This window comes from Delphinapterus leucas, chromosome 16 (genome assembly GCF_059928025.1).
Source record: "Delphinapterus leucas isolate spDelLeu-1000000601 "Yukka" chromosome 16, BTC_Dleu_Yukka2, whole genome shotgun sequence".
In the NCBI taxonomy this organism is placed as follows: domain Eukaryota; kingdom Metazoa; phylum Chordata; class Mammalia; order Artiodactyla; family Monodontidae; genus Delphinapterus; species Delphinapterus leucas.
In genome coordinates this window covers 82,773,295-82,797,540 of record NC_143144.1, presented here as the reverse complement: position 1 = coordinate 82,797,540, position 24,246 = coordinate 82,773,295, and the positions used below count along the sequence as shown (strand labels likewise).

The window sequence follows — 24,246 nt, the reverse complement described above, 5'->3', positions numbered from 1 at the left end:
ACGGAAACGGTGCTCAGCAGCACGTGAAGCCCACTCCCAGAGGTGAGTCCCAGCCCCTCCGAGGCTGTCCTCCCCGTTACAGACGCGGAGACCTCTGCTGAGAGGTCAGGTGGACCCCCTATAGAAGTGCGGTTTCCATCTCCATTCCTGGAGGTGACCTGAGGGTCCCTGGGGGGTGAATGGCAGAGTTCCATCCCCACCATCAACCTGGGCCTCCCGGCTCTGTGTGGTTCCGACATTAGGCTTTCTCCCCCGGTGGCACTGAGGAAAGGGCTCTGCCGCCCCGGATGGGGAATATCCCTCCAGCTCTTGCCCTGAGGGATTCTCTGAGCTGCACCCGGTATCCGGGAGGTGCCTTCACATTGCCCCTGCTGACCCTCTGCCCACCTGGCTCTCCGTCCCCTGGTGATTTTCCCATGAGGGCCTGAGTCCTCCCTGGAGGGCCCGCCCCGTGGCCCCTGCTCCGCACGTACCTACAGTGGACCACTATGGGCCCGGCGTGCGTGGGGTTGAGTGTCCTCACTTTTTTCAGGAACTTGAGCATCCCGATGGGGGTGAAAGGCACTCCGAAGTCGGGCCAGCTGGTGAAGTGCAGCTGGCAGACGAGCCGAGGGGCTTTGCAGCCGTCGGGGAGCTGCTGCGGGGATGCACGGAGGTGTGAGCAGTTGGGGCGGCCCCTACGCCTCCCCAGCATCACGCTCTGAGAATGCTTGCTTGGGGTCCCCCTCTGCCATCCAGGTGTGGGCAGCCATGGGTATGGGTGCAGGGAGGGACCCATCAGTGAAGGCTGGACACCCCAGAGTGAAAGACCCTGATTCTTACTGCCGGCTCTGGACACAGCACCGTGGCAGCAGGGGCAGCAGAGCGGGACCCACGGTCACCTGTCCCAGGACCAGGCCAGGCCAGGCCCCAGACAGCCAGATACATCCCTACAGATGGCCCTAGGGCTCATGGACCCCGCTGGGAAGCAGGGTGGCTGCATCCTGGTGGGCTTAGCTTTTATGCCTGTGTAACTACCAACGGCAGAAGCTTTCACTCTCATAAGCGTCTTAATTTTCGGGGAAAAGACGTGGTTGGCCCTCGGGAGACCCCCCACCCCATGCCCCAAAGCCACTCTCAGAGTTTATTACCCAGAACCCAGGTTTGGTTCCCTGCCCAAAGCCACAGAAAGTTATACGGTGTATTGGGAAGTTGTGTGTGTGTGTGTGTGTGTGTGTGTGTGTGTGTGTGTGTGTGTTTTGGGGCGGCAAGCAGGCCGGGGATAGTAAGAACGATGAAGCTCATCCTCTTTCCTTTTTTGCTGTGGTTTCTCGGAACCTCAGACTCTTAGTTTGTAATCTAGCTAAACCCCTCACTCTACCTTCGATTCCTGATGACGCGACCTTCTGCCTTTTCTGGGGTTTTTAATCTCTTAAACCTCTACTTCATCTGCCTTGCATACAGGTATCTTTACTGAAGACTGCCTTAAATCCCTTCTGGGAAGGAAGGATTAGCAGGAAATCAGTGGGAAAACTAATGAGGTGTTTCAGATATGATTTTGAAACTGCTAAAAAAAACCTCACCTCACCATTCCAGCGTGTGAAATGACACTGTGTCACTGAGTGGGGACCCCCATGGCCCTCCCACTGACTCGACTTCCTCCACCCAGAAAGGTCCCTGGGAGCCAGGAACATCCGGCACTGACTCAAGGCCCACGTGCACCTGTCTGCCATCTGCCCTGTAGACTCACTGCCTGGGCCCACTAACGACCGTCCCACACCCCCGCCCGGCACTTCCTCCAGCCTCATCCTCCACTCGTGAGAGCCGCGGGCAAAGCGCTTCCTATTATAAACGTAGACGGGTATTTACTCCCTACCCTGCTTCTCCAGAAAAGTCCAGGATGTAACGTGCTTACGGACTGAATGCAGAACTTCCGGATGGTGTAATCCACCAGGACCACGCAATCCTCCACACACACCCGGATGCTTCCGTAGGTCCAGCAGCCCTGGTCCGGCCAGTACTGATAGCACTTCTCCTGCGTGGAACAATTGAACAGAAACAATAGGTCTGTGGGGACCTTTGAGCACCTCGTTGCCCCCTCCTTGGCCATGGCCACAAGGCCTCACACACACCAGCTTCCCGTGAAACAGTCCTCAGCTGGGGAAGTGTGTTTCCATCTTATCAATGGGGAAACTGAGGCCACACAGCTGATGAATGGCAGGGCTGAGACCAGGATCGGACCATTTCCAGTTCATGTCTCATTCACTCATCCACTCGCTAACCCCACACATCAGCCGAACCGTCTGGCTGAGCTGCTCCCTGTAGAGCTGGGGACCAGAGCAGAAGTGGCCTCACCTGGGAGGGGCCGCCCTAAGCCCCGGAGGACCACGTGCTCCCCAAACACTACCCGTCGCATTCAGCGGGTCGTTTTTCCTGCCCAGCACTAAGGACAAACTAAATTTGCATCCCGCCCGTCCTCTGTGGGAGAGTCATGAGCCTGTGGTCAGCTGAACGTTCCTAATTTTTCTCCAGCCAGGAGGAGCCCGATGTGGGAATTTGCGGAGCGGGCGCGTGGTCATGGAGAGGCCCTTCCTTTGCCTTCCCTCCCCCGGAACTACCAAAGGGCCACACGAGAGGGTGGGGATGGGGCCTCCGGCCCCCGATCCCAGGTTGTCCTCCTACAAGGAGGACCTGAAGGCATGAGGCCCGCCTAAGGGGGAGACACCGGCTCCACAGCCACGGGAGAGGCCCTGGGGTCAGCAAGCCGTTTACCCTGGAAACTGCCCACAGGGCACAGCTGTCGAGTCACTGATAATCTGATAAAACAAGAGTCAGCTGGTATTCACCAGCGCCCAGAGCTTGTGTGATGACACCCACCAGACAACTTCCCCTCCACGGCCCGGGCCCGGGTGACTCGGAAGGGACTCCGAGGAGAAGCCAAGCCCTGAAGGTCCTGGTTCAGGACAGTCTTGGCCTCCTAGGGACCCTCCAGAGATTCTCACCTTGACAAACTCTCACTCGGGGACCCGAGGGCTATTTCTCAGGCCGCCAGAGGGCTCAGTGTGTGCACTGTTTCCACGCCCTCGGCCTCCCGTCTACATGGCTCCCGTCTACATGGCGGGTGCCGTCCCCTCCCTCCCATCAGATCATGAGACGCCAGAGCAGCTACATTTCGCAACATCAAGTCAGGATGTTGAAGCCAGGGAGACCACAACAGAAGTGTAAGCGATTAAGAAAAAGGGAACCCTATTGAGAAACGATTTCATCTGAAACGGTGAAAATCAAGACACAGAAGCAGGCCAGCTCTGAGTCACAGAGACAGAAAAATGCAGTAGGATCTTTCTGTAGAGAAAGATGGAGGGAAAATGTCAAGTAACGTAGCAACAGGATCACTGATGGGGGAGCTGGGGGTGTCTTCTGAGTCCCACCGCTTCTGCACTGGTCTCGTTGTGTCTCATGTTTATAAACGAGCCCCCAGAAGCCTGGTCCCAGGGGACAGCTGGTCCCACGGGACACGGGGCTCCAGGTCAGCCTCCTCTTCTAGGGCCAGGTCCTGCCGCAGCACCTGCCCAGAGCTTGGGGACACCTCCTGTGCAGCCACCCTCCCCCCCTCCCCCCAGGGCCGTGTCCCTGCCCCGGAACCCCCTGCTTCCTCCCCTTTCTGGCGAGAGAGGAAGGCCAGGGCAGGATTCACACAGAGAAGGCTGGCCCTCCCCAGCCCCGTCTCAGCTCCCTGGAAAACAAAAGAAAACCCCTCTCCTGTCCCCGACCCGAAAGTGTGTGTGGAGCCTCTTCTGGTGCTTTCTTTTTTTTTTTTTTTCATCTTTATTGGAGTATAATTGCTTTACAATGGTGTGTTAGTTTCTGCTTAATAACAAGGTGAATCAGTTATACATACACATATGTTCCCATATCTCTTCCCTCTTGCGTCTCCCTCCCTATCCCACCCCTCTAGATGGTCACAAAGCACCGAGCTGATCTCCCTGTGCTATGCGGCTGCTTCCCACTAGCCAGCTACCTTACGTTTGGTAGTGTATATATGTCCGTGCCACTCTCTCACTTTGTCACAGCTTACCCTTCCCCCTCCCCGTATCCTCAAGTCCATTCTCTAGTAGGTCTGTGTCTTTATTCCTGTCTTACCCCTAGGTTCTTCATGACATTTTTTTTCCTTAGATTCCATATATATGTGTTAGCATACGGTATTTGTCTTTCTCTTTCTGACTTACTTCACTCTGTATGACAGACTCTAGGTCTATCCACCTCATTACAAATAGCTCAATTTCGTTTCTTTTTATGGCTGAGTGATATTCCATTGTATGCACAACCTGCCAAGCCTGAATCAGGAAGAAATAGAAAATATGAACAGACCAATCACAAGCACTGAAATTGAAACCGATTAAAAATCTTCCAACAAACAAAAGCCCAGGACCAGATGCCTTCACAGGTGAATTCTATCAAACATTTAGAGAAGAGCTAACACCTATCCTTCTCAAACTCTTCCAAAATATAGCAGAGGGAGGAGCACTCCCAAACACTTTCTACGAGGCCACCATCGCCCTGATACCAAAACCAGACAAGGATGTCACAAAGAAAGAAAACTACAGGCCAATATCACTGATGAACATAGATGCAAAAATCCGGTGCTTTTTTGGGCGGAACAAATTAGTGATGGTGGTGGCCGCTAGGGCTGCCCCGCCTGCCGCCTGGCCTCCCCACCCCTGCCCCAGCTGAGCTCCCCACGGCCTGTCACTTCCATCTCAACCGGCAGCCCCGCCCTCCAGCCCAGGCCCCAGCCAAGCTGCCTGGGCTTCGCTGGGGACAGGCCAGCCAGCCCCAGGCCAGTGCGTGATGATGGAGCACAGGGCGCGGGGTCGGGGGAATCAGTGCCTCTGGGCCCGTGCCTGGCCGAGTGCCAGGACACGCAGACCCTGGGAAGAGATCAGCAGGACGGACGTCTCTCGCCAGGCTGGGTCTTCCTCTTGGCCTGCTCACACCCACCCTCGTGCTGGCCCTCACGCTGCAATCTGCGAGAAGAACAGTCTCCCTGCCGCCAGCGTCCGTGCCTCCAGCTCCCAATTCTTTCCTTCTGGAGAGCGAGCGAGAGCTCACTTCCTAAAGCACAGGCCCCTGCTTACTGCCGAGAAACCCGCCGAGGGCCTCCACTGCCCACCCGTCTCAGCCCGACGTTCAAGCCCCAAGCCCCAGTTCCCTGGTGCATTTGTAGCCGCTCTGTCCCCCGTGTGGGCGTCCTGGTTCTGGGCCCAGCACATTGCTCCCGGCCTTGCGAACACGCCTCCCCGCCCCAGTGCCTCTCTCCAGCTGCATCCGATGCAGTCCCTCCCCGCACCAGCCCAGTCTTTGAGACCCAGCAACACCATCACCCCCTAAATGAGCCCTCCTGCCCTGGTCCTAGCCCAGGACCCACGGGGGGCCGCCCCTCCTCTCCTCCATACCTCCAGAGCCACAATCATGCTGTGTTCCGGTTTATCCTACAGGGGTCTGCGTCCCTTTGGCTAAAAAGTGAGTGACTCCCAGGCATGAGAATGCCCCGGCGTCTCTGCACCCTCAGCCTGGCCTTGCCTTCCGGGTGGCCCGTCCCTCCCGGGCCACCGCTGTCCTCGTTATTCTCCTCTATATTTTCTGTCACCTCCTGACATAATCTACATTCACGTGCTCTCCGTTTGGCGGCAGCCCCCGTCAGTGGAATAGAAATTGCTTGAAGGGTCTGCCGGGCGGCTGACTACATGCACCCCACCTGGGGCAGCCCTGTCCAGGAGACAGAGGCCAACGTGTACCTGTCCCCGTAGGAAATGAACCAGCTTAACCTAGAGATTTCAAGTTCTTATAATGTACATGCATTACATAATTAGCATAATTAGAAACAGCTAATTAAACACACTGACACGACAAATCAATATTACTTCAATACGCCTTGTTTTTTCAAATGCATTTCTCTGGTCTGAGTAATACGCAGGAAATCATTTTTTTTATGGTCTGAGGCTCCACACATTATATGTCCGGCATACTAAAGATCTCTATATTAAAATCCATCGCTCCCACCATGGAGTAGCCCACCAGGGATGACCCTCAGCTGAAAGAAGAAAATTCTGCGTCATTTTTACATCATAGTCTAAGACAGTGAGATCCTTGGAACACAGAGAATTTATTTCAAAATAAAAATGCTGTGAGCCACTGGGTGTTTTTTCTCTTCTGCAGTGATAAGTGGCGGGGGGGCGGGACAGAAAGGAACAGGAAGTGGTAAGCATACCCCCAGCGAAGCAGCTGAGAAGAAGGTGCCGGTGACTCAGAGGCTGGGCTTACCTCTTTCCTTTCTTTCAGGTTCGTCAACATGACGATGGTTGCAGACTTCTGCTCCCAGATCATCCTCCAGAAGTCATTCACTGTCTCCTGCTTAGGGCCTGTGAGCAGACGATGGTCCCAAAGTCAGACCGAGAGGTCGCTGCGAGCCCCAGGCCTGTGGCCCTGGCCCTCAGGCCCCGGGAACGGCTTCCCCACCCACCCTGAGGAAGGGGGTGCTGGGCCTGCTGGTCCATTTCACACCCTACAGAGTCCCAGAACCGGAGTAGGTGGCAGCCTCCCCATTCTGTCCTACCACTCCCCCCCTCGATGTCCCGCTGGGGCTGGGAAATCCTCAGGAGCTAAGTAAGACCCAGTTGGGTGATGATCTTCCTGGGCCATAAAGGCTATTCAAATGGGAGCTGGGTTTCAAGCTGCCTGTCAAAGTGGTTTGTGGCCACTGGGGTGCTTGTCAAAGCCTCAGAATATGACCCTCCATCCAGAACTGCTGAAGCAGAGAGAGAGAGAGAGAGAGAGAGAGAGAGAGAGTGTGTGTGTGTGTGTGTGTATGTGTGTGTGTGTGTGTGTGTGTGACAGAGAGAGAGAGAGAGAGAGACTGCAGGCTGACTGACCCGCGTGCCATGTCTAACCCCCATTCCTCTGAAAACATCTCATCTTCTGGCTGCCCTGACAGCCAGTAACGCTGTCCAGTGAGATGTGGGTTGAAGTCCCTGGGGAGGGGATCTGAACAAAAGATAAAGTGTCCCTGGAGGAAAGTCCTCTGACCATTGCCCTCTTTCCTGCCTGATTAGGGACACAGTGCCTTGAGGTGCAGAAGGCCATGCTGTGACCCTGAGGATGACGCCATGGAGGGTGGAGAGGTATAAAAGAGGCCCCTCTCCCCTGAGCTGCCACCCCAGCCCTGCGCTGCTTCCCCTGGAGGTCTGCTTACAAGAACGAAAAAGACATTTCAGTTGGTGTCAGCTAGTGTTTGTCAGGTTTTCTGACATTTAGAGCTGGGCCTATTCCTGATGGACGGTGGGCGTATGTGTATCTCCCTATTTTTCAGGGAATGTGCATTTAAGATGTTGATCTACACTGAATTTTGGGACCCACAGCTCTAAAGACTCTTGCTGAGGAGTCAGGACGTCCAGGAAACCTAGTTTTAGCTCCAATGACACCCAACCGCACCAGTACTGGCTCCTGGGGATGCAACCCCTGGGCAGATGGGAGATGCTGGATTGAAAGTAATCCCCAAACCCGACAACTTGGAAGCCACATAGAGCTTAGCCAGCCGAGGGAGATTCAAGGTTTTCTAACGCAAGTATCGACATGCTGAAGTGGCAACCCAGACCACTGGGTGTCTGGGTTTAAATCATGCAGGTGTGGAAACAGATCGTGTGTCTTTCTGCACATACACATCGTGTGACTGCACATCTAACATGCCTGTTGTATGACAGACGCCCCCAAACGCTCCATGTCTGTCTGCCCTGACCACAGACGGGGGGCATATGCTCTCAGAGGTTCCAACTCTTCTGCTCCTTTGAAACCCTGTTCCTAGGAGGAGTTTCATCACCTCACAGTATAATGCTTCTCAAACTCTACTGAGCAGAATGACCTGGGAACGCTGGCCAAAATGCAAATTCAGGGACAGCAGCAGGCTGGGGGTGGGGCCTGAGCTGCTGCATTTCTGACCAGCTCGCAGGGGATGGGACACTCCTGGCCAGTGAAGCAGACACAGTGAGTGGCAGTGCTGTGTGAGATTCATGACAGCTTTGAACTCTGTGCTTCGGGAAAGGCTAGACGGACTCTGATCAGCTACGTAAATGTAGCAGCACACACACGTACAAAAAGCCGACATAAACCCTCAGGATGGTTGGTACCGGATAAAGAAGCAATCACCTTCCATGTCATTTTACCAAAATCATGTTCAGAAAGTAACTTAACAAAAAGCTTACCTTGAGCTGCGATGAATTTATTCTTCTCTTTATAACCCTAGAAAAATAAAATCAGATTTATAATTTTTCAAAATTATCATTGTGGAAGGATTTTGTTGTTGTTACTAAAATAACACGTATCCATCGTGAAGAATTTGGAAAACACAGAAAAGTACAAAGAAAACTCACCAGGAATTCCAGAAATAACATGCTATTTTTGTATATCCCTCTCCAGTATTTTTTCTGTGACTACCTTCCCAGACACACACACAAGCAGAAACACAGACACACACGTATATATATATATATATTTAAATTGGTTAATATGTACACATTCTCTTATACTGAATTTTTATGATAATTTAAAATTTCTATTAAATGATCTTTTAAGGTTCAACTAAAATGGATTCTTAATAATCCATTGTGTATGATTTTACCACAATTTATTTAACTGGTCCCCTCTGTTCTGTTTGGTCAGTGATATAAATAAGGCTGTAATGGACATCCTCAGGGCTTATCTGCATCTTAAGAACAAATCCCCGACACAGGTGCTAATTCAAAAGGCCCAGCACTTTCATGCTCTGTGCTGTGACCAGTGTGGCCACTGCGCTCAGGAAAGTTGTGACAATTTACATCTGTGGCCCCAGAGAAGAAAGTGTCCAACGGTCATGATTCACACTCAACCCCCAATGGTCCAAGCATGAGTGTCATGCTGGGTGGGGGGCTGGGCATACTTACATCTATGTATGAAGCATTGATGTAGTCTGAACATGGGGTTCCGTCCACCTGGCTTAAAATTACCCTGGAATGGTCATCTGCAAAAAAACCCAACACAAAAACCATGACATTAGGACAAGGGAATCACAGGCACAGTATTAAACACTACAAAGGACATAACCATGGTGATCACGGGACAGAAGGGACATTCTTCTTAAACATTCCCACAAGATCCTCAGTGCCCTGAGGTCGGGGATGCACCTGTTGTACCTCAGCACTGAGGACAAGCCAGGCCCCAAACAGGAGCTCAATACAACCTGTGGGATGATGACAGGTAAGAATTTCAGGGTCCAGGAGTCGGTCTGCTGAACCATCACGCAGACACAGCAGAACGTGCGGGACCCCTACAGTGTGATGGCAATATCCTCTGAACCCCAAACCAGGCCCCAGTACTGACCAGTGAGGGTACCCTCAGGACCACTTCCGGGGTCCAGTCTCCCAGGCTTTCCAGGAGGAGCACAACTCTGCCTCTGGACACACGGACACAAGGCTCTGGGGTTTGGGACTCCAGACCCCAGTCCTCATGTTCAGGTCTGCCCCAGAGCAGAAAGGTAAGCCACACTCACACGGACTGCCTGGGCAGGATGGGCCACTGCCTGGAGGATTCTGGTCTGTGGTACAAGTGGTTTTCCAGTGTGGGAGGGCCGAGCAGGGAGGGCTGTGTGTGTAGTGTGTGTGTGTGTGTGTGTGTGTGTGTGGTGTGTACTTGTGGGGTGTATAGTGGTGTGTCTTGTATACAGTGTGTGTAATGTGTGTTGTATTTATGTGAGTGTGGTGTATATATGTGTTTGTGGTGTGTATGAGTATGCTTGTGGTATGTATTTGTGTGTACACACATGTGGAAGAGCTTTCAACCAGGGCCCTATGTGACCTACATGGGTCCAGGTCACTTCTGCCTTCATGGGCCCCTTTCTCCAAAAGAAAAAAATTACACATTTTACTTTACAACTGTATTAGAAGTTGGTATAAAGATGAGTGTGAGGGGCTTCCCTGGTGGCACAGTGGTTAAGAATCCGCCTGCCAATGCAGAGGACACGGGTTCGAGCCCTGGTCCAGGAAGATCCCACATGCCGTGGAGAAACTAAGCCCGTGCTCCACAACTACTGAGCCTGTGCTCTAGAGCCCGCTAGCCACAACTACTGAGCCTGCGTGCCACAACTACTGAAGCCCGCGCGCCTAGAGACCGTGCTCCACAACAAGAGAAGCCACCGCAATGAGAAGCCCACACACCGCAACGAAGAGTAGCCCCCGCTCGCCGCAACTAGAGAAAACCCGCGCGCAGCAACAAACACCCAATGCAGCCAAAAATAAATAAAATAAATAAATACATTTATTAAAAAAAAAAAAAAAGATGAGTGTGAACCAGGCTGGATTAGGTATATATTTTCTTCAGATTCACAAAGAAATTAGATGGTTTTATGGGTCCCTACAGGTGGTGTGGCCCCGGCCCTGGGTCTCCCCACTGGTGTGTAAGCGGCCGGCCGCTCCCAGGAGTAGAAATATGAAGGATGCCCAGACTCGGCCCGGGGCCCGGGGATCAAGCTGCTTCCGCGTTTATTATGCTGCGCTGGGCACAGCACATGGTGGGTACTTCGTATGTATTTACTGCATTAATTATTGAATAGTTCCACGTCCTGGCCCCTGCTTTGTTCCCTCCTAGTCACAGGCTGTACGTCTCCCATTTACATGGAAGGAAGCTGGGTTGACTGCGAGCTGTCTGGACACTGTACCACTGCTGCTAGCGAGCACAGCCAGTGCAGCTCTCAGGGTCAGTCACGGCCCACACAGGGCTGTCAGGGTGCCCAACCTCAAACTCACAGCCCACAAAGGCTCGGCCATGAGACCCTTCTGCTCAGGGGCTGACAGCCCTGAGGCAGAAATAGCTCTGGCTGAACATGTATAAAGCTAGTTGAACATAATTTGGACCAATTTACCCTTTTGAGGACAGCTATAGAAAGCAGGGGGTAAAAAATAGCGTTCTGGTTAGATTTAGCATCTTGCAGTTCTAAGAGCTTCCTGTCTTTTTACTCTAAAAAGTTGCACTACTCTTTCAAAACACTATTTCCTAACATTACCAGGTGTTGGTGTTTTTTTTCCAGAAGAGAGGATGCTCTCTTGCTACCGGCCGTGGAGCCCTTGGAACATGCAGCCTCTCAGCACGCCCGGCACCTTGACCTCTGTCCTCAGAGCTCCCTAGAGCCACATCCAGGACTGGGCTCCTGCCCCAGGGGCGCCTCATAAATCTGATACAGTTACAGCCAATCTCTGCTTGGGGAAGAGGGCGAGGCGCAGGGAAGGTGTACCGGACTGAGGGCCTTGGGCCCCCGCCCCTCTCCCTGCCCGTTGACCCTGACCTCAGCCTGAGTAAGAGAAGGGTCTCCCAGCCTTGGGGTGGGGAAAGCAGGTCTGGGAGCCCCCTGCACGATATCCCCGTGATCCAGCTGCCCCAGGGCATCTCTGGCCAATTGCTCAGTTTAATCAGATACGCTCCTCCTATGTCTGGCTGGTGCCAAACGCCAGATGCCACCCAGCTGGCCGTCTCCAGGGCCCACCCCGAGTATCTCCAGGCCACTGCTCCGTAAACGCATCCTCCCACCAACGTGAAACACTCACATTCTGGCAGAGGTCCCGTGGGCCCTTGTGGATGGCCAGCGCCCTCCGTTACCTCTGACGTGGCGCTCCTGGGCCAGGAGGGGCTGAGGCAGGACCCACATTTTCCTACCTGCAGGAAAGGCCAACTCACTTCCACGGTACGAGCTGGAGGACACGGCTTAGAGATGCTGTGCCGGACCAGGTCCTGCTGGTCCCCGCTGGTGATCCTCTGGGGAGGCGGTGCCCACTCCCCCAGCCATCACATCTGGGAGCAGTGGTGGGTGCAGGTAATTCCTACACCTGGCTGCTAATTCCGCCCGGTTGAGCTCCCACCCAAACGACTCTTAATCGGCAATGTAATCGTTAGCTTTAAAAGATACAGTGTTCAGTGAGTGATAAGGACAGGAATGCAGGTGAGGAACCTGGCAAAGGGCTTTGGCGCTGAGTGGGTCCTCCACGTGTACGTTCTGCAGGCAACGCATCAAGTAATTAATTCAACTAATACTAGATGCTAACTTCCAAATATCCCGATTTTTATTCGACCAACAACATTCCAAAGACCCCCAACCTCCTGCATGGTTTTCCTTTCCCTTGAGCTATTCAAGCCGCGAAACTTGCCTCCGATAAGCCTCACCCAATCTAACAGCAAGTCCTCTCAACGTGATCATTGCAGTGTGTGCAGAACCTGACCCTGGTCCAAGCCACCCTCTCAGCTCGGCTGTGTGACCACAGTGGCCTCCTGACCCGTCTCCCTGGTGCCCCCTTGGCTGCCTCTACAAGTATGTGTTGGATGGCAGACTACTTAGTTAACTTCTCTGGTTTTAGTTGACCCAGGCTCGTGGTGGGCCCTGCAGAAAACACCCACAAAAAACCAAAAAAAAACCCAAACAAAACCGCAAATAAATCCTACGCACGTAAGATGGGAAAGAATTGTTTCTATCAAGTGCCGATAATCCAGACACCACACAGATGAGGCGGACCACAGCTTCTCCTACCTACAGAGCAGCCGGGCTCAATTCTAACCCTAAAAGTGCAACCAGGAGCGGACATGCCGAGGGCCAGCACAGGCCAGCTTGCTCCACCCCACGGAAGCACTGCCTCAGGAGGGAGGTGTTCCCTGGGACTCGGGGAGGCCTTGGTTTGGGGTTCAAACGTGAACTCCCTGGAGTTTTTTGAGGCTGCCCTTCTGTTAGTCCGATGGCAAAGCCAACAGGAGGGTCCAGGATGGAGGAAGGACGTCGCAAACCTCCCGGGCCAGCTTCCACAAAGGCAGCTTGGAACTCTGGGGGTCTGTCTTGGCACCGAGGCCAAGGCGCAGCCCATCCAGCAACGCCCCTGGACAGATGTGTCTGCTCCCCGGCCCCTCACCCCCTGGAGGCCGCCCTCCCCAGCCCATGGCCACCTTTAGCTGTGGTGGTAAAGATCCAGTTACTTCTAAGCCTTCCCACCAAGCTGCCAATGTCAGACAGCTCTCTTATTCTGCCACTTCTGTCCTTGGTACAGGAGCCTTGTTGCTGGTGGCAGGAGCACTGCGTCCAAGACGGGAGATGCCCAGGGCCACCAGCTGCCCGAGACCCAGGCACGATTTGGGTCCATAGGAGGAGCCCTGCCAGCCGGTGCGGGGGGCACCCCTCTTGGGCAGATAGACGAGGCAGCGCAGGTCTCAACAGCGAGCACAGGCTTGGCAGCCAGACCCAGAGCAACACAGGCTACACAAGTCCTGGGCGGGAGACAGACACCTAGACTCCCAGCTGCGAAGGCTGAGCCGCTGCACTGACCCAGGCCCTGACCTCCAAGCCCCCGCGCATCTGCTGTCGGGACAGGCAGGGTCACCAGTAGCTGCAAGGCAAGGCTGAGTTTAGTCAAAATGCCACCCATCGCGCAAAAAAAGTAAAAGCTTACTGGGAAGGATGTTGGGATATCTGTTTTTCTCTCTGTTTTCTTCTTTATTGGCCAGCTCAAAAGTTCCCGGTACGTGTCCAGACGGCAGTGACTAGAAGAAAGCACAGGGTCAGCACTAAACGTGAGGAATCCAACACTGTGTTTACGTCACCTCCCGACTGAGCGCACGAATCCAGAAATCTGGTCTCTGAGCACCTCCAGTGCTGGGCCCATCTCTCTACTCCTGCCTGTGGAAGTTTCTGCCTCAGGCGCTGGGCCGGCACCGGGCAGAGATGTGATGGAGACACAGGCCCCCCTCCCCTTGGGCCCGCTGTCTAGTGGGGCCAGCGGAGGTGCAGATAACCTGATGACCCATAGCTGGACCCCGAAGTGCATTAAGGCAGGGGCTGGCCCGTGCATTGCCACCAAACCCCCAGGACTCACAGTCCTGGTCCAGAGCAGGCCCTGCACAAGTACGTAGGAACTGGCCACGGCAGAGCTCTGATCCGGGAGCAAGGACCCAGATGCTGGGCTGAAGGACGAGCAGAGTGATGGCGAAGGACCGTCCTCGAGCCCTCACCTGCTGAGGACTTGGTGTGCTCTGAGGACCAGTGGGACAGGCACAGCTGGGGGGCTCCTTGAAAATGCAGATCTCAGGCCACCCCAGGCCCGCACAGCAGCTACCCACTTCCCCAGGGGACCTGCACGCACCGCCCTAACCCTCCCTTTGTCTTAGAGGAGGAAAATGAGTATAGGGGCTCAGCTAGGCCCCTAAAGCTGACGTGTGGCACAGCAGGTGTCAGCCCAGCGTCCTGACTTCTAGTTCTTTCCACGACTCAGAGGCCCTCGGCTCTTGTTAGCACCAACTGTCTTCCTGTTTGCTCGCTGCTGGGGGGGGCTCCATGCTCAGGGGGGCTTCTCGAAGTGCACAGTGGGAGAGAGCCTTCTGAACCCCCAAATCACATCCTTCAACATTCAGCCTGACCGTCAGAGGAACCAGGGGTCACTGGTGTTAAAATCTATCGAGTGTTTACGAAGTGCCAGGCACTGAGGGAGGAGCTGGGTCACCTGCCTTCACAACTTACCTATTATCAGGTGACACCAGGATCACTCCTGTTTTGCAGGTGAGGAAAGAGAACCCCAGGGTGGCTGCAGAATTGTCCAGAGTCGCCTGCCTAGCACGTAGCAGGCAGTGGGAGGGCACGTGGAGCTGGCACCTGGACCACGAGAAGGGGACTCGCTTCCTTAAGTGTAGGGACAAGCGAGGGCTTCCCTGCGTCTGGCTATAAGTGCCCAGGAGACTGAGGCACAGCCTGAGATCAAAGCCAAGGCCCCGAGTCGGGTGTGCAGCCCACGGGGGCCCAGAGCCCCCTTCTCCCGGGTCGGGGGTTTCTCCATCACAGACCCAGCCCCGGCCAGCCCATGGCCTCTTTCCCCACCACACCCAGTGGCCACAGGCAGAGGCTCTGCCAGGGCCAGTGTGGAGGCCCGCCCGGCGGGCACATGGGCAAGGCTGGTGGGCAGTTCTCCGCCAGACCAGCACCTCCTCCACCGGGAGCTCTGCATCGAGCTGTCTTAACACTGAGTTTCTTGACCAAACCTCAACGTGAAATTTGTAGCAACATTCTAGAGCCTTCTCTTTTTCACCCCGAAGCTTTTTTGACCCCAGCACTGAAAACAAAAATGAGGCCTGAGACCATCGCGGGGGACGCATGACGCTGTGCGTTTGTCAAAACCCACAGAATGTGCGGCGCTGGACCCCTGACCCGGACTTTAGTTTGTAACAACGAGTCAACGTTGGCTCATCAGTTGTGACAAGTGTAACACACTCAGACGAGACGTTAATCGTTGCGGAAACTGTGCAGGGAAAGATGGGGTATAGGGGAACTTGGTACTTTCTGCACAATTTTTCTGTAAACCGAAATCTGCTCTAAAACATACTCTATTAAAATTAATAAATTAACAGAACAAAACAAAACCAAGAAGCCTCCCTCTTCCTCTGAAGGTTGGAGTGGCTGGAGGGGTCTGAGCGGTAAGGATGGACCCGGCTCTGCCACCCACAGCCGTGTGGCCCCGGCAGTGACCGGAGAGCAGAACACGGAGATGGGGTGATGATCCTGACTCTGTGGGCGGCAGCACAGAAGTTCACAGTGGAGGCAAAGCACTCTGCTCCCCGAATTTCTACTCCATTTCCAAGCACACAGAATGACCGCCCACACAGAGCAGGCCAGCACTTTCTCCTGCCGTCAGTCATGTCTGAGCTGCTCCAAAGGCACAGGGCTCATAAGAGAGCTCTGGGGCGGGCCGGGTGTGGTCTGCCATAGCTGGGTAACCCCTGCAGCGCCCCGAGTGAGCCGTGCAGCTAGCAGTTGGCTGATAACTACCTTGTGATGGATTGTCCGGTTACGTAAATTGGCTAAAGAGGGTTTGCTGGTTTGTTTGAGGTGACATTTTTAGGCACTGGGCTTAAAATAACCTGCTGGGACAGAGGCTCGTGGAAGAAGCTGTCTGGAGGGGGCCTTTTCCTCACCTGCAGGGACTTAACCGGGGGCCTGGAACAGACTCTGCTAGGTCAGCGTTCTACCATTGCGGGTGGAGACGGCAGACCGGACATTCAGAGAAGTCGTCCTGAGAAGGACGGCAGCTCAGACTCCCCTCATGCAGGAGCCAGGCTGAGCTGGGCACACACCTTACCTCTTTCACGTGTTAAGACACTCCCATGGGTGCTGGGGGGGGCCTCGTTTCATACACGAGGCCACTGAGGCAAAGGTTAAGGATGTCGCCCGAGCCCTCCAGGCTGGTAAGAAGCAAATCTGGGGCAGGCGCCCAGGCAGCCCGTCTCCAGCGTCCACGCCTTGATCACCCCACTGAACGGATCCCAGTGCCAGGCCCTCTTTTACTTCGTCAAGTTCACGGCAGCTTCCACTGGCCGTACACACAAGTGCCAACTCATTCGGATCGACTACTTTGGGGCTCGTCCGTCTCCCTGCACAGTTCCTGGGAGAGGAGCTCAGGACAGAGGGTGAGCAAAGAAGAGGACGAGCGTCGAGGGCCCAGCTCAAGCGTGCCCACCAGTGGAGGCAAGAGCGGGCTGGTCACGGCAGCTGTGATGCGCTCAGTAGAGCCTGCCCTTCGCCTGAGAGAGGAGCAAACTGGGGTCCAGAGGGGGACGTGCAGCTGCCCTGGGTCCCCTGGAGCCAGGACCAGGTTCCATGCTGCTGGACTCGACCCCTCGACCCTGTCTCCCGGCCCTTCCCTGAGTGGAGGCCGTGGGCAGGAGGGCAGCTGGGAAGGCTGCTCAGTGGCAGGGGTGGGGCGAGCAGAGCAAGTCACTTGCTTTGGTTGGTACCCCAAAACCCAGGAATCAAGAAAAATCCCATTCAAATGCAACATCTAAAAAAATCTAAACGCAAGGGCTTCCCTGGTGGCACAGTGGTTGAGAGTCCGCCTGCCGATGCAGGGGACGCGGGTTCGTGCCCCGGTCCGGGAGGATCCCACATGCCGCGGAGCGGCTGGGCCCGTGAGCCATGGCCGCTGAGCCTGCGCGTCCGAAGCCTGTGCTCCACAACGGGAGAGGCCACAGCAGTGAGAGGCCCGCGTACCGCCAAAAAAAAAATTAAAAAGAAATACAAAATCTAAACGCAAAAAAAATCCATGATAACCAAAATATCAAACTTTTAAATACCGTCAGGATCAGCAACAGCGTGGTGATAAGCCATGTCGGAGCCTGGGGCAACAGGAAACACCAGAGTGAGCCTGTCTTTATTTACAGTTGCGCTGTTTTGTTCATCATGGATTGCTTGCATTAATTTTGATGATTTTTAAAAGCTGCATGAAAATAGAATTTATCCAGATGACAGAGTGTTTTGGTGCCCCCTTAAATTTTGCACCTGGGACAAGTGCCTTACCTGCCCGACCCTCTTCCCGGGCCCTCGCTTTTGAGATGGTGGCACAGCCAGCGAGTTCTGACTCAGCCCTCCCTCGGCAAGGGCAGTCACCAGCCTCCACGTGGAGAAATACAAGTACAAGAGGAAACAGGACAAGAATGGACGTGGGGGAAATGGTCCTGTAGCTGCCAACTTGGATAGTCATTTTGAAAATGGAGAATTAACTTCTCTTGTCAGGCTGAGAGACTGCAAAACAATACTGCTTGGAGCTGTCTTTCACTATGACCTAATAGCTCAGAAAAGGGGATACATTTGGAAACAATTAAAAGGAAGCAAGATAAAGGCAGGTGAGGCTTGTGTTAAAAAATAAACAAAAGCACGGGTCTAAATGCGCCATCACCCTGCCGTGCCCTCGTGGGTTGCTTCTGGATAAAAAGTCACTTGTCTGCAGCAGGAGTCATGCTGTCTTTAGATGTCACAATGGTACAACTCTTTGCTGTTTACCAAGTCAGAGCCTCATATTTGACCTGTGAGGTCATTAAGGCATCCTCCCACCCCTGCCCCTTCACAGATGACGGAAGCTGTGGCTTCCAGGAGAATAACTGATGGGCCGGGCGGGGCTGCGGTGCCACAGGCAGGGCCAGGACCAGGTGGTCCCCCTGCTGGAAACCCGTCCTCTTTCAAGCTCAACACCAGCGCACGGCTATATACGATATGAGGAAGATGCATAAAAGAAAACTCAAAACACGATCAGGGATAAACACTGGACAGCCAAATCTGAGACCACACTTCCCAGTGCGTCTTGTCTGCCTGCCTGCGCATCCAAGCATCTATAACTGTCTGTCTATCTATCTATCTATCTAGCAGATTCACAATTCATGGAACATTAAATTAAAAAATTAGCAACACAAGGGGAGGTGTCATTAATGTACATTTGCATTTTTGTTGACAGTAGGATCGGTTTGCTACCATCGGGCTGGACCAGTTCGTCAAATTCATCTTAGCTGTTTCCATCATTAAGTTCACCCAGAACAGCGGTAGCAGGATGAACACACTGACTTGGGCAGAATCAAGGGGCTGTCCAGGCAGAGCTAGTGTCCCCTCAAGGCAGCCCCTCGACTGTTTAATTGATGTTGTGCAGGACGGTTTGGGGGCTCCTTTGCTCTCAGCGTGAAATTGTTATCCTGTGGTCCACTCAGGCCCCGGTCTTGCACATTATCGAGATAACGGTGTTTCCGTCACACTTGACTTTAGAACACGGCACCCAGGGTGTCTGAGCTGCAAGGAGGTTCTGAACCTCTTTCTCAACCATCTCATAAATGGGAATGAGGGTTAGCGGAGGGTCATCACGGCAGAAACCAGGTTTCCCTGGAACCCCATTTTTGGGACAGTGTCTCGATGGATGCCAGCATTCTGAGCCTTTGGGCTAATTTATCCTGAAACACGACATCCCATGTCCCAGCGCCCTTCCACGTGACAAGAAAGAGGGGCCCCAAACTCACATTGAACTCCTCCCGAAACCTCTTGCAGTCATCCGCCGACCGGACCCGGATCTCCTCCTCCAGGTGCCCCACGGGGATGGGAAAGTACTTCTTGGGCCCCGAGGGGGACCTGCTGAGAAGCATCACCCTTTGCTGCTCTGTGGGATCAACAGAAATACAGGGCTTATTAAGCCATATTCCCAGATGGGTGACATTAGCCAGACAGACGGACAACGTTCCTGAGGAAATGACACAGCTGGAGGGGGACAGTCGCTCAGATCATGAGCAGCTGAACGCAAGGTCTGTCTCTTTTAACACACCCTGATCACTCATAGTGACAGACGGACGCCCCTCTGGCTGGCGTCCCCTGCTCTTACCAACCAGACACGCCTCATCTTCCCAGCTCACTCGCCCATCAGCCACCTCTCCTTCCTCAAGGGATTCAGGTGGCTTCACACTCCAGCTCAACTGTCCAGGTTTGAAATGGAGCAGAATAACAATAGGTTTCTGGGCGCAAATTGGTAACAGGCTGGGAATCAGTTCCGGTATGAGTCTCCCGCAGCCTTGTCTTCTTTGTAACAACTAGTCCTGGATACTCAAGCCCCATAAGCTCCAAGAGAAATAAGAGAAACCATTGCTGTTTTTTTCTTTTTTTGGGGGGGGAGGGGCTGGCGGCACTGAAAAGGAGAAGGACCAGACTTCAAGGGTGTCCCCGGACAAGCTGCTTTCACAAATTCAGAGTGAGACTGCAAGTGACACCCTGGCATGTGCTTCTCTTCCTAGGGAACCGAGCTGCTGTTCTCAACAAGGTCAACTCTATTTTGCTGTCACTTGCAAAAGGGCCTGTCCCCACCTGCAGAGCTGTTCTGAAGGCCAGCCAAGAACTCCCTCCAGGGCTCATTCCTCCTGAGACAGTCACTCTAGCATGAGCAGGCGGCCTAACCAGCCCCAACTTCCTCCTCCCATCCGGGCTGTTGGGACGTGCAGGGCAGGGAGAAGGGGGCAGGAAGGTGGCGCCCGGAGGCCACGTGTCATCATGAAACCAGGGTCACGGGTCTCCCAGCACGACAGAACTGCCCTCCTGGGTCTGGCTGAGGTCCTTTGCTGCCGATACTCTTTGTCGTGTGCCGGGTCGGTTTTGTAATTCATCTGAAGTCTGATGGCACCTCTGCTCCCCCAAACCACGGGACAACCAGGCAGCAAGCTGACTGAGGAAGTTGTAGTCACTGGTGTGAACAATATTTTTAAAAGCCTCTGCCTCACATACCTTTCTTGGACATCTCAACGCGTGGGAAGAAAACCAATGTGCCTTTGTAAGCAGAATTTACAAGTCAGTAGCTGAATTTGGAACCTCAAAGAAAGGCAGGAAATTCCCCCTGAGCTACTCTGAGCCTCCCTGCTAAGCACTTTGGTACATCAATTCCCTTCTTTTAGCTGATCGGAAAACTGCGGATTCCAGGGTGGCCCTTTCGAGAACTGTACATTATGAGCCCACCTGTCTCAGCTTAGGACGATCGAAGACTTCCTGATAAATTTTATATGTTAAAATCCTGGAAAAGCGACAGGATATGAACAGTGTCTCCCCCAAAGCCACAAACTGAAATGCCTCAAACGTCTGTTTCACACCGGACAGAAAATGACAGTAGTTTTGAAACGGGGAAACTCCGGTTATAAAGGACGGCATGATACCAGGTAAAGCCAGATGAAAGTCGCAAAGCCGGAGGAGTCCATCATTTAAGTGTTAAGGTGTTAGAAAGGCACGGCCCCCCCAGGCCCGGCCCAGTCCGGCCCCCTACCTTGCTCTTCTAGGATTCCGTTAGGCATCTTCTTGTCGTTGGAGCTGACCACTGCCTTCCTCTGCTTCCTGAACCTTAGAGACACAGACGCGTGAGGTGTCAGCACAGGGAGCTTGCTGAGAGTCCAGAGCCCCGGGGATAGCCACCAGGTGAGCCCCGGGGATAGCCACCAGGTGAGCCCCGGGGATAGCCACCAGGTGAACCCCAGGGATACCCACCAGGTGAGCCGAGAGAAGCTGTTCCTGCTGTTCATGGCTGAGCCACTGCCCTGGCCCCTCGGCCCCGCCCCTGCTCTGCCCTCTGCCACCCGGCCAGCCCCCGCCTGCTCGTCTGCATCATTTCCTCCCTAGCAGGTGTGGGTGAGCCAGTGCCCGGGCACTCCTACCTGAAGAAGTAGGCTGCAAGGAACAGGAACAGCAGCAAGGGGAGCAGCAGCCAGGCCAGCAGGGGCTGGGGCGCGCCGGGGGCCGGAGGGCCGGGGGCCGGAGCGCCTGGGGGCAGAAGCAGGTCCCCGTCAGGACCCGAGGCACAAGGGGAAGCGGGCTCTGGGCAAGGAAAGGTTCCCAACACCAGACCTCGCAGTTTGCAAAGTGGCCCTCCCACCAGCCCCCCTTCCCTGATGCCAGACCCCACTTTAGAGGTCACCAATTCGTCCCCCCCATCCCAGCGGCCCAGGACACCAGAACCCTCCTTTACAGTTTACAAACTCCCTTCGTCAACAGTCCTTCCTCCTGGACACCAAAACCTCACTTCACAGTTTGCCAAGTAGTCACTCCCTCTCAACCCTTTTTCCCTGACACGAGAACCCCACTTTACAGTTTGCAAACTCCCTCCTTCATCTGCCCTTCTTCCCGGACCCCACTTTACAGTTTGCAACTCAGTTCACCATCCTGGTCCATTGGGTCCACAAAGGCCCCTCTACTTAGATGAGCAGCGTTGACACCAAGAAGAAGCTGAGCTGAGGATGTGATGACCTGACGTGTCCAAGGCCCCCTGCTGCTGGGTAGTGAAGGCCCAGACCCCCGTGTGACCTGTTTCCCCAGGTCCCAGGGCACCTGTCCCTCCCCCTAACGGGAGGTGGAGGAGGGTGGGAGTGTAGATGCCTTGATGCTCTGTCCCAGGACAGTGGCCCGTGGTCGCATGGTGACCCGGCCTCCCGGAGCCGTGAGCTGCCGACCTCACCCGCCCAGAGGAAAGCTGCTGACCAGGCACCACCCGCGCTCCCCTTTCATCTGTCTTTCCTGGACCAGAAGGTGCCACGTCCCTGGACCCAACGTGGCTGCCCAGGGCCTGGCCTGCAAGCCCGAATTCCAGGGGGCTCTGGTGGCCCGGCTGCCACCCTCAGAGCCCACCCCTCGCCCAGTGTTCTGACTCAGCTTCTGTGCCCTCAGACTGCCCTGCGGCGCCCTCCTCTCCAAAGCGTCCTCGCTCGCCAAGGAGCACCTCAAAGGCCCCTCGTCCACGAAGCCCACGCAGCTCCCCTCCAGTGGATCCCAGAGGGGCTCTGTGTGCCTTTAGCACATAGCCTATTCTCCTGGGGGGAACAGGCCCGGGGGGCCCGCCTTCACCCCTGTTTCAGTGGAAGCCCCTAGAAGGCATGACTGGACCGTCATCGCTCTGAGTCACAGAAGCGCCAACAGGGCCCCTGAGCCCAGCGGGGGCTCCACAGCCCCGCAGCCCCCCATCTCGTACCCCTCCCCACGTATCCCAAAGGTGTAATGGGTATCTCACCCCTGGGCCGGGAGCTCTGCCGCTGGGGCCCTGCGCTGACGCCGGCACCCTGTGGGTGGTCAGTGCTATACTCCTAATGAACGAAGGACTCTTACAGACCTGAGTGACTGCTAGACGTGGAAGTATTAAAACCTGAGGACAGCGGTGAGGAGGTGACCTCAGCCACCGTAAACCTGGCCAACCTACGACATGCCCCCGCTCCAGGCTGCCCCACGCCTCTGCCACCTGAGCTAGTGATGTTCAGGGACCACCGCAGCTGTGCTGGGAGGCTGGGGATGCCAGGCTGAGATCTCTGCTCAGTCCCTCCCTGGGAGCCCCTCCGCTACAGAGGCTCCTCCCTGACCCTAGGAGCCGACCTGCCTGTGGCCTCCCTGCCTGCAGCTCCTTGGAGCACCCCCGAACCCTGCCAGGGCCTTGGAGCAACTCAAGCCCAGACTGATTGGGGAGACGCCTGCTACCAAGGGGCAGAGCTGGGCCCAGCCCCAGAGAGGCCACTCAGCTCCATCCCTGCCCGTCCAGATGCAGCCGCAGAGCCTGACATGTGCCCATCTGCTCTCCTGGGGCATCCCTCCTGTCGAACTCCCCACTTCTGCATTTGCTCAGCTTAACCATGGCAGTGACTGACGGGCCAGCTCGTAGGTCCGAGGGCTGGATGGGCCTAGCTGAGCGTGCAGGCCTGCCGGGAGCTTCAGGTGGGCACCGGGATCACAGATAGCCCACCCCTGGGGCCGTCAGGGGCTCCAGGGTCCAGCCTCCGCTTTCATGCTGCCCGGAGTCAAGGCTGCAGTTACAGACGTGGGCAATTCCACGGCACACCCTCAAGGAGCAAGGCGGAATGACCCAAGGCCCCCAGAAAGGGGCCGTGTACCCGGACAGAAGCGATGGGCCACAGGGACAAATGGGTTCCCCTGCTCGAGGTCTCTGTCAGTTGTCAGCAGCCGCGTCTGTTATGGAAGATGGAGGTCAGGCGGGAACAGTCAAGGATGAGCAGGCCCCGTGGGGCTCCGGGAACTGGCGGGGTGTCCATGCCCTGTCTGCAGGGCTGGCCGCGTCTTAGCCCCAACTCACGGGGGCCAAGGAGAGGTGCACGTGGCATGCTCAGTTCTTCCAATTTACCGAAGGAAGAAATCTATATTTTTACGTAAAAAATATCTGATTTTTAAATATCGGTAAGCAATTCAACCCAAATACAATTTTGAAAACCAATGTGGGTCAGAAAAACCCTCTGCAGGCTGGGCTGTGTTCTTGGGCACCAATGGGCTCCCGACGGGAAGTCAGGGTGATGACTAAGAGGAAATTCAAGTCTCTTTCTGTTTTCATTTCACGGTGATGTGACTCAGACTGGGTGGGGCTGAGGGTCACGGTTGGGGAGCAGAGCGGGGCTCTCCTGGAGGTAAGTACCCCGGTGGTCCACTCGGAGCAGCCTTCTCCCCAAATCTCCTCCAATTCTATGCAGCCAATGCTCCAAGTCAGGTGTGCATGGATGTTCGTGCAAATTTATGCCCATGCACGCCTGAGAAGTGTGCACACGTGTGTGTCGGCTTACATGGAATCTGGTCCTGGAATTTGAAAGGCGGGGGCTGCCATGTGAGTCCTGACCTCAGTCATGCACCTGCACGCTTAAACTTGTGCAGCTCGCCCGCTGTGCTGGACGGCCCTGTGAGGTGAGGGTGGGCAGCAGGGGGTGGGGAGGCCCCTTGGTTCCCCCCTCAGCCCTAAAGAGTTCTGTGTAAGGCCTTGACGAAGGGACCCCCCCCTTCTGGGGTCCCCTCTTGTAGTAAGGGGGGGTACTGGATGATGTTCCTCCAGTGCGGATCTGCCCTGCCTTGGGGGTCCCTGGGGGAGGGAAGAGTTGGGGCAGGGGTGGGAGAGAAGAGGAGGGAGGGGA

General features: G+C 55.0%; 1 protein-coding gene across 4 annotated transcripts in view; it reads right to left on the bottom strand.

The window, feature by feature from the left end:
• PTPRE (protein tyrosine phosphatase receptor type E) overlaps positions 1–24,246 on the bottom strand; it is a 97,676-nt gene that overhangs the window by 17,070 nt on the left and 56,360 nt on the right. For 2 of the 4 annotated variants that reach the window (XM_022568456.2, XM_089898358.1), the window contains 9 exons: positions 21,013–21,118; positions 20,628–20,701; positions 18,853–18,989; positions 13,485–13,575; positions 8,952–9,028; positions 8,235–8,271; positions 6,301–6,398; positions 1,895–2,014; positions 474–637 (listed from right to left, as the gene is read on the bottom strand). In XM_022568456.2, the coding sequence (XP_022424164.1) occupies positions 474–637; positions 1,895–2,014; positions 6,301–6,398; positions 8,235–8,271; positions 8,952–9,028; positions 13,485–13,575; positions 18,853–18,989; positions 20,628–20,701; positions 21,013–21,118 (904 nt within the window). Of the gene's footprint in view, positions 1–473; positions 638–1,894; positions 2,015–6,300; positions 6,399–8,234; positions 8,272–8,951; positions 9,029–13,484; positions 13,576–18,852; positions 18,990–19,208; positions 20,079–20,627; positions 20,702–20,845; positions 20,937–21,012; positions 21,119–24,246 lie in introns of those variants that run through there. The other 2 variants (XM_022568459.3, XM_089898359.1) reach the window with 2 other exon arrangements.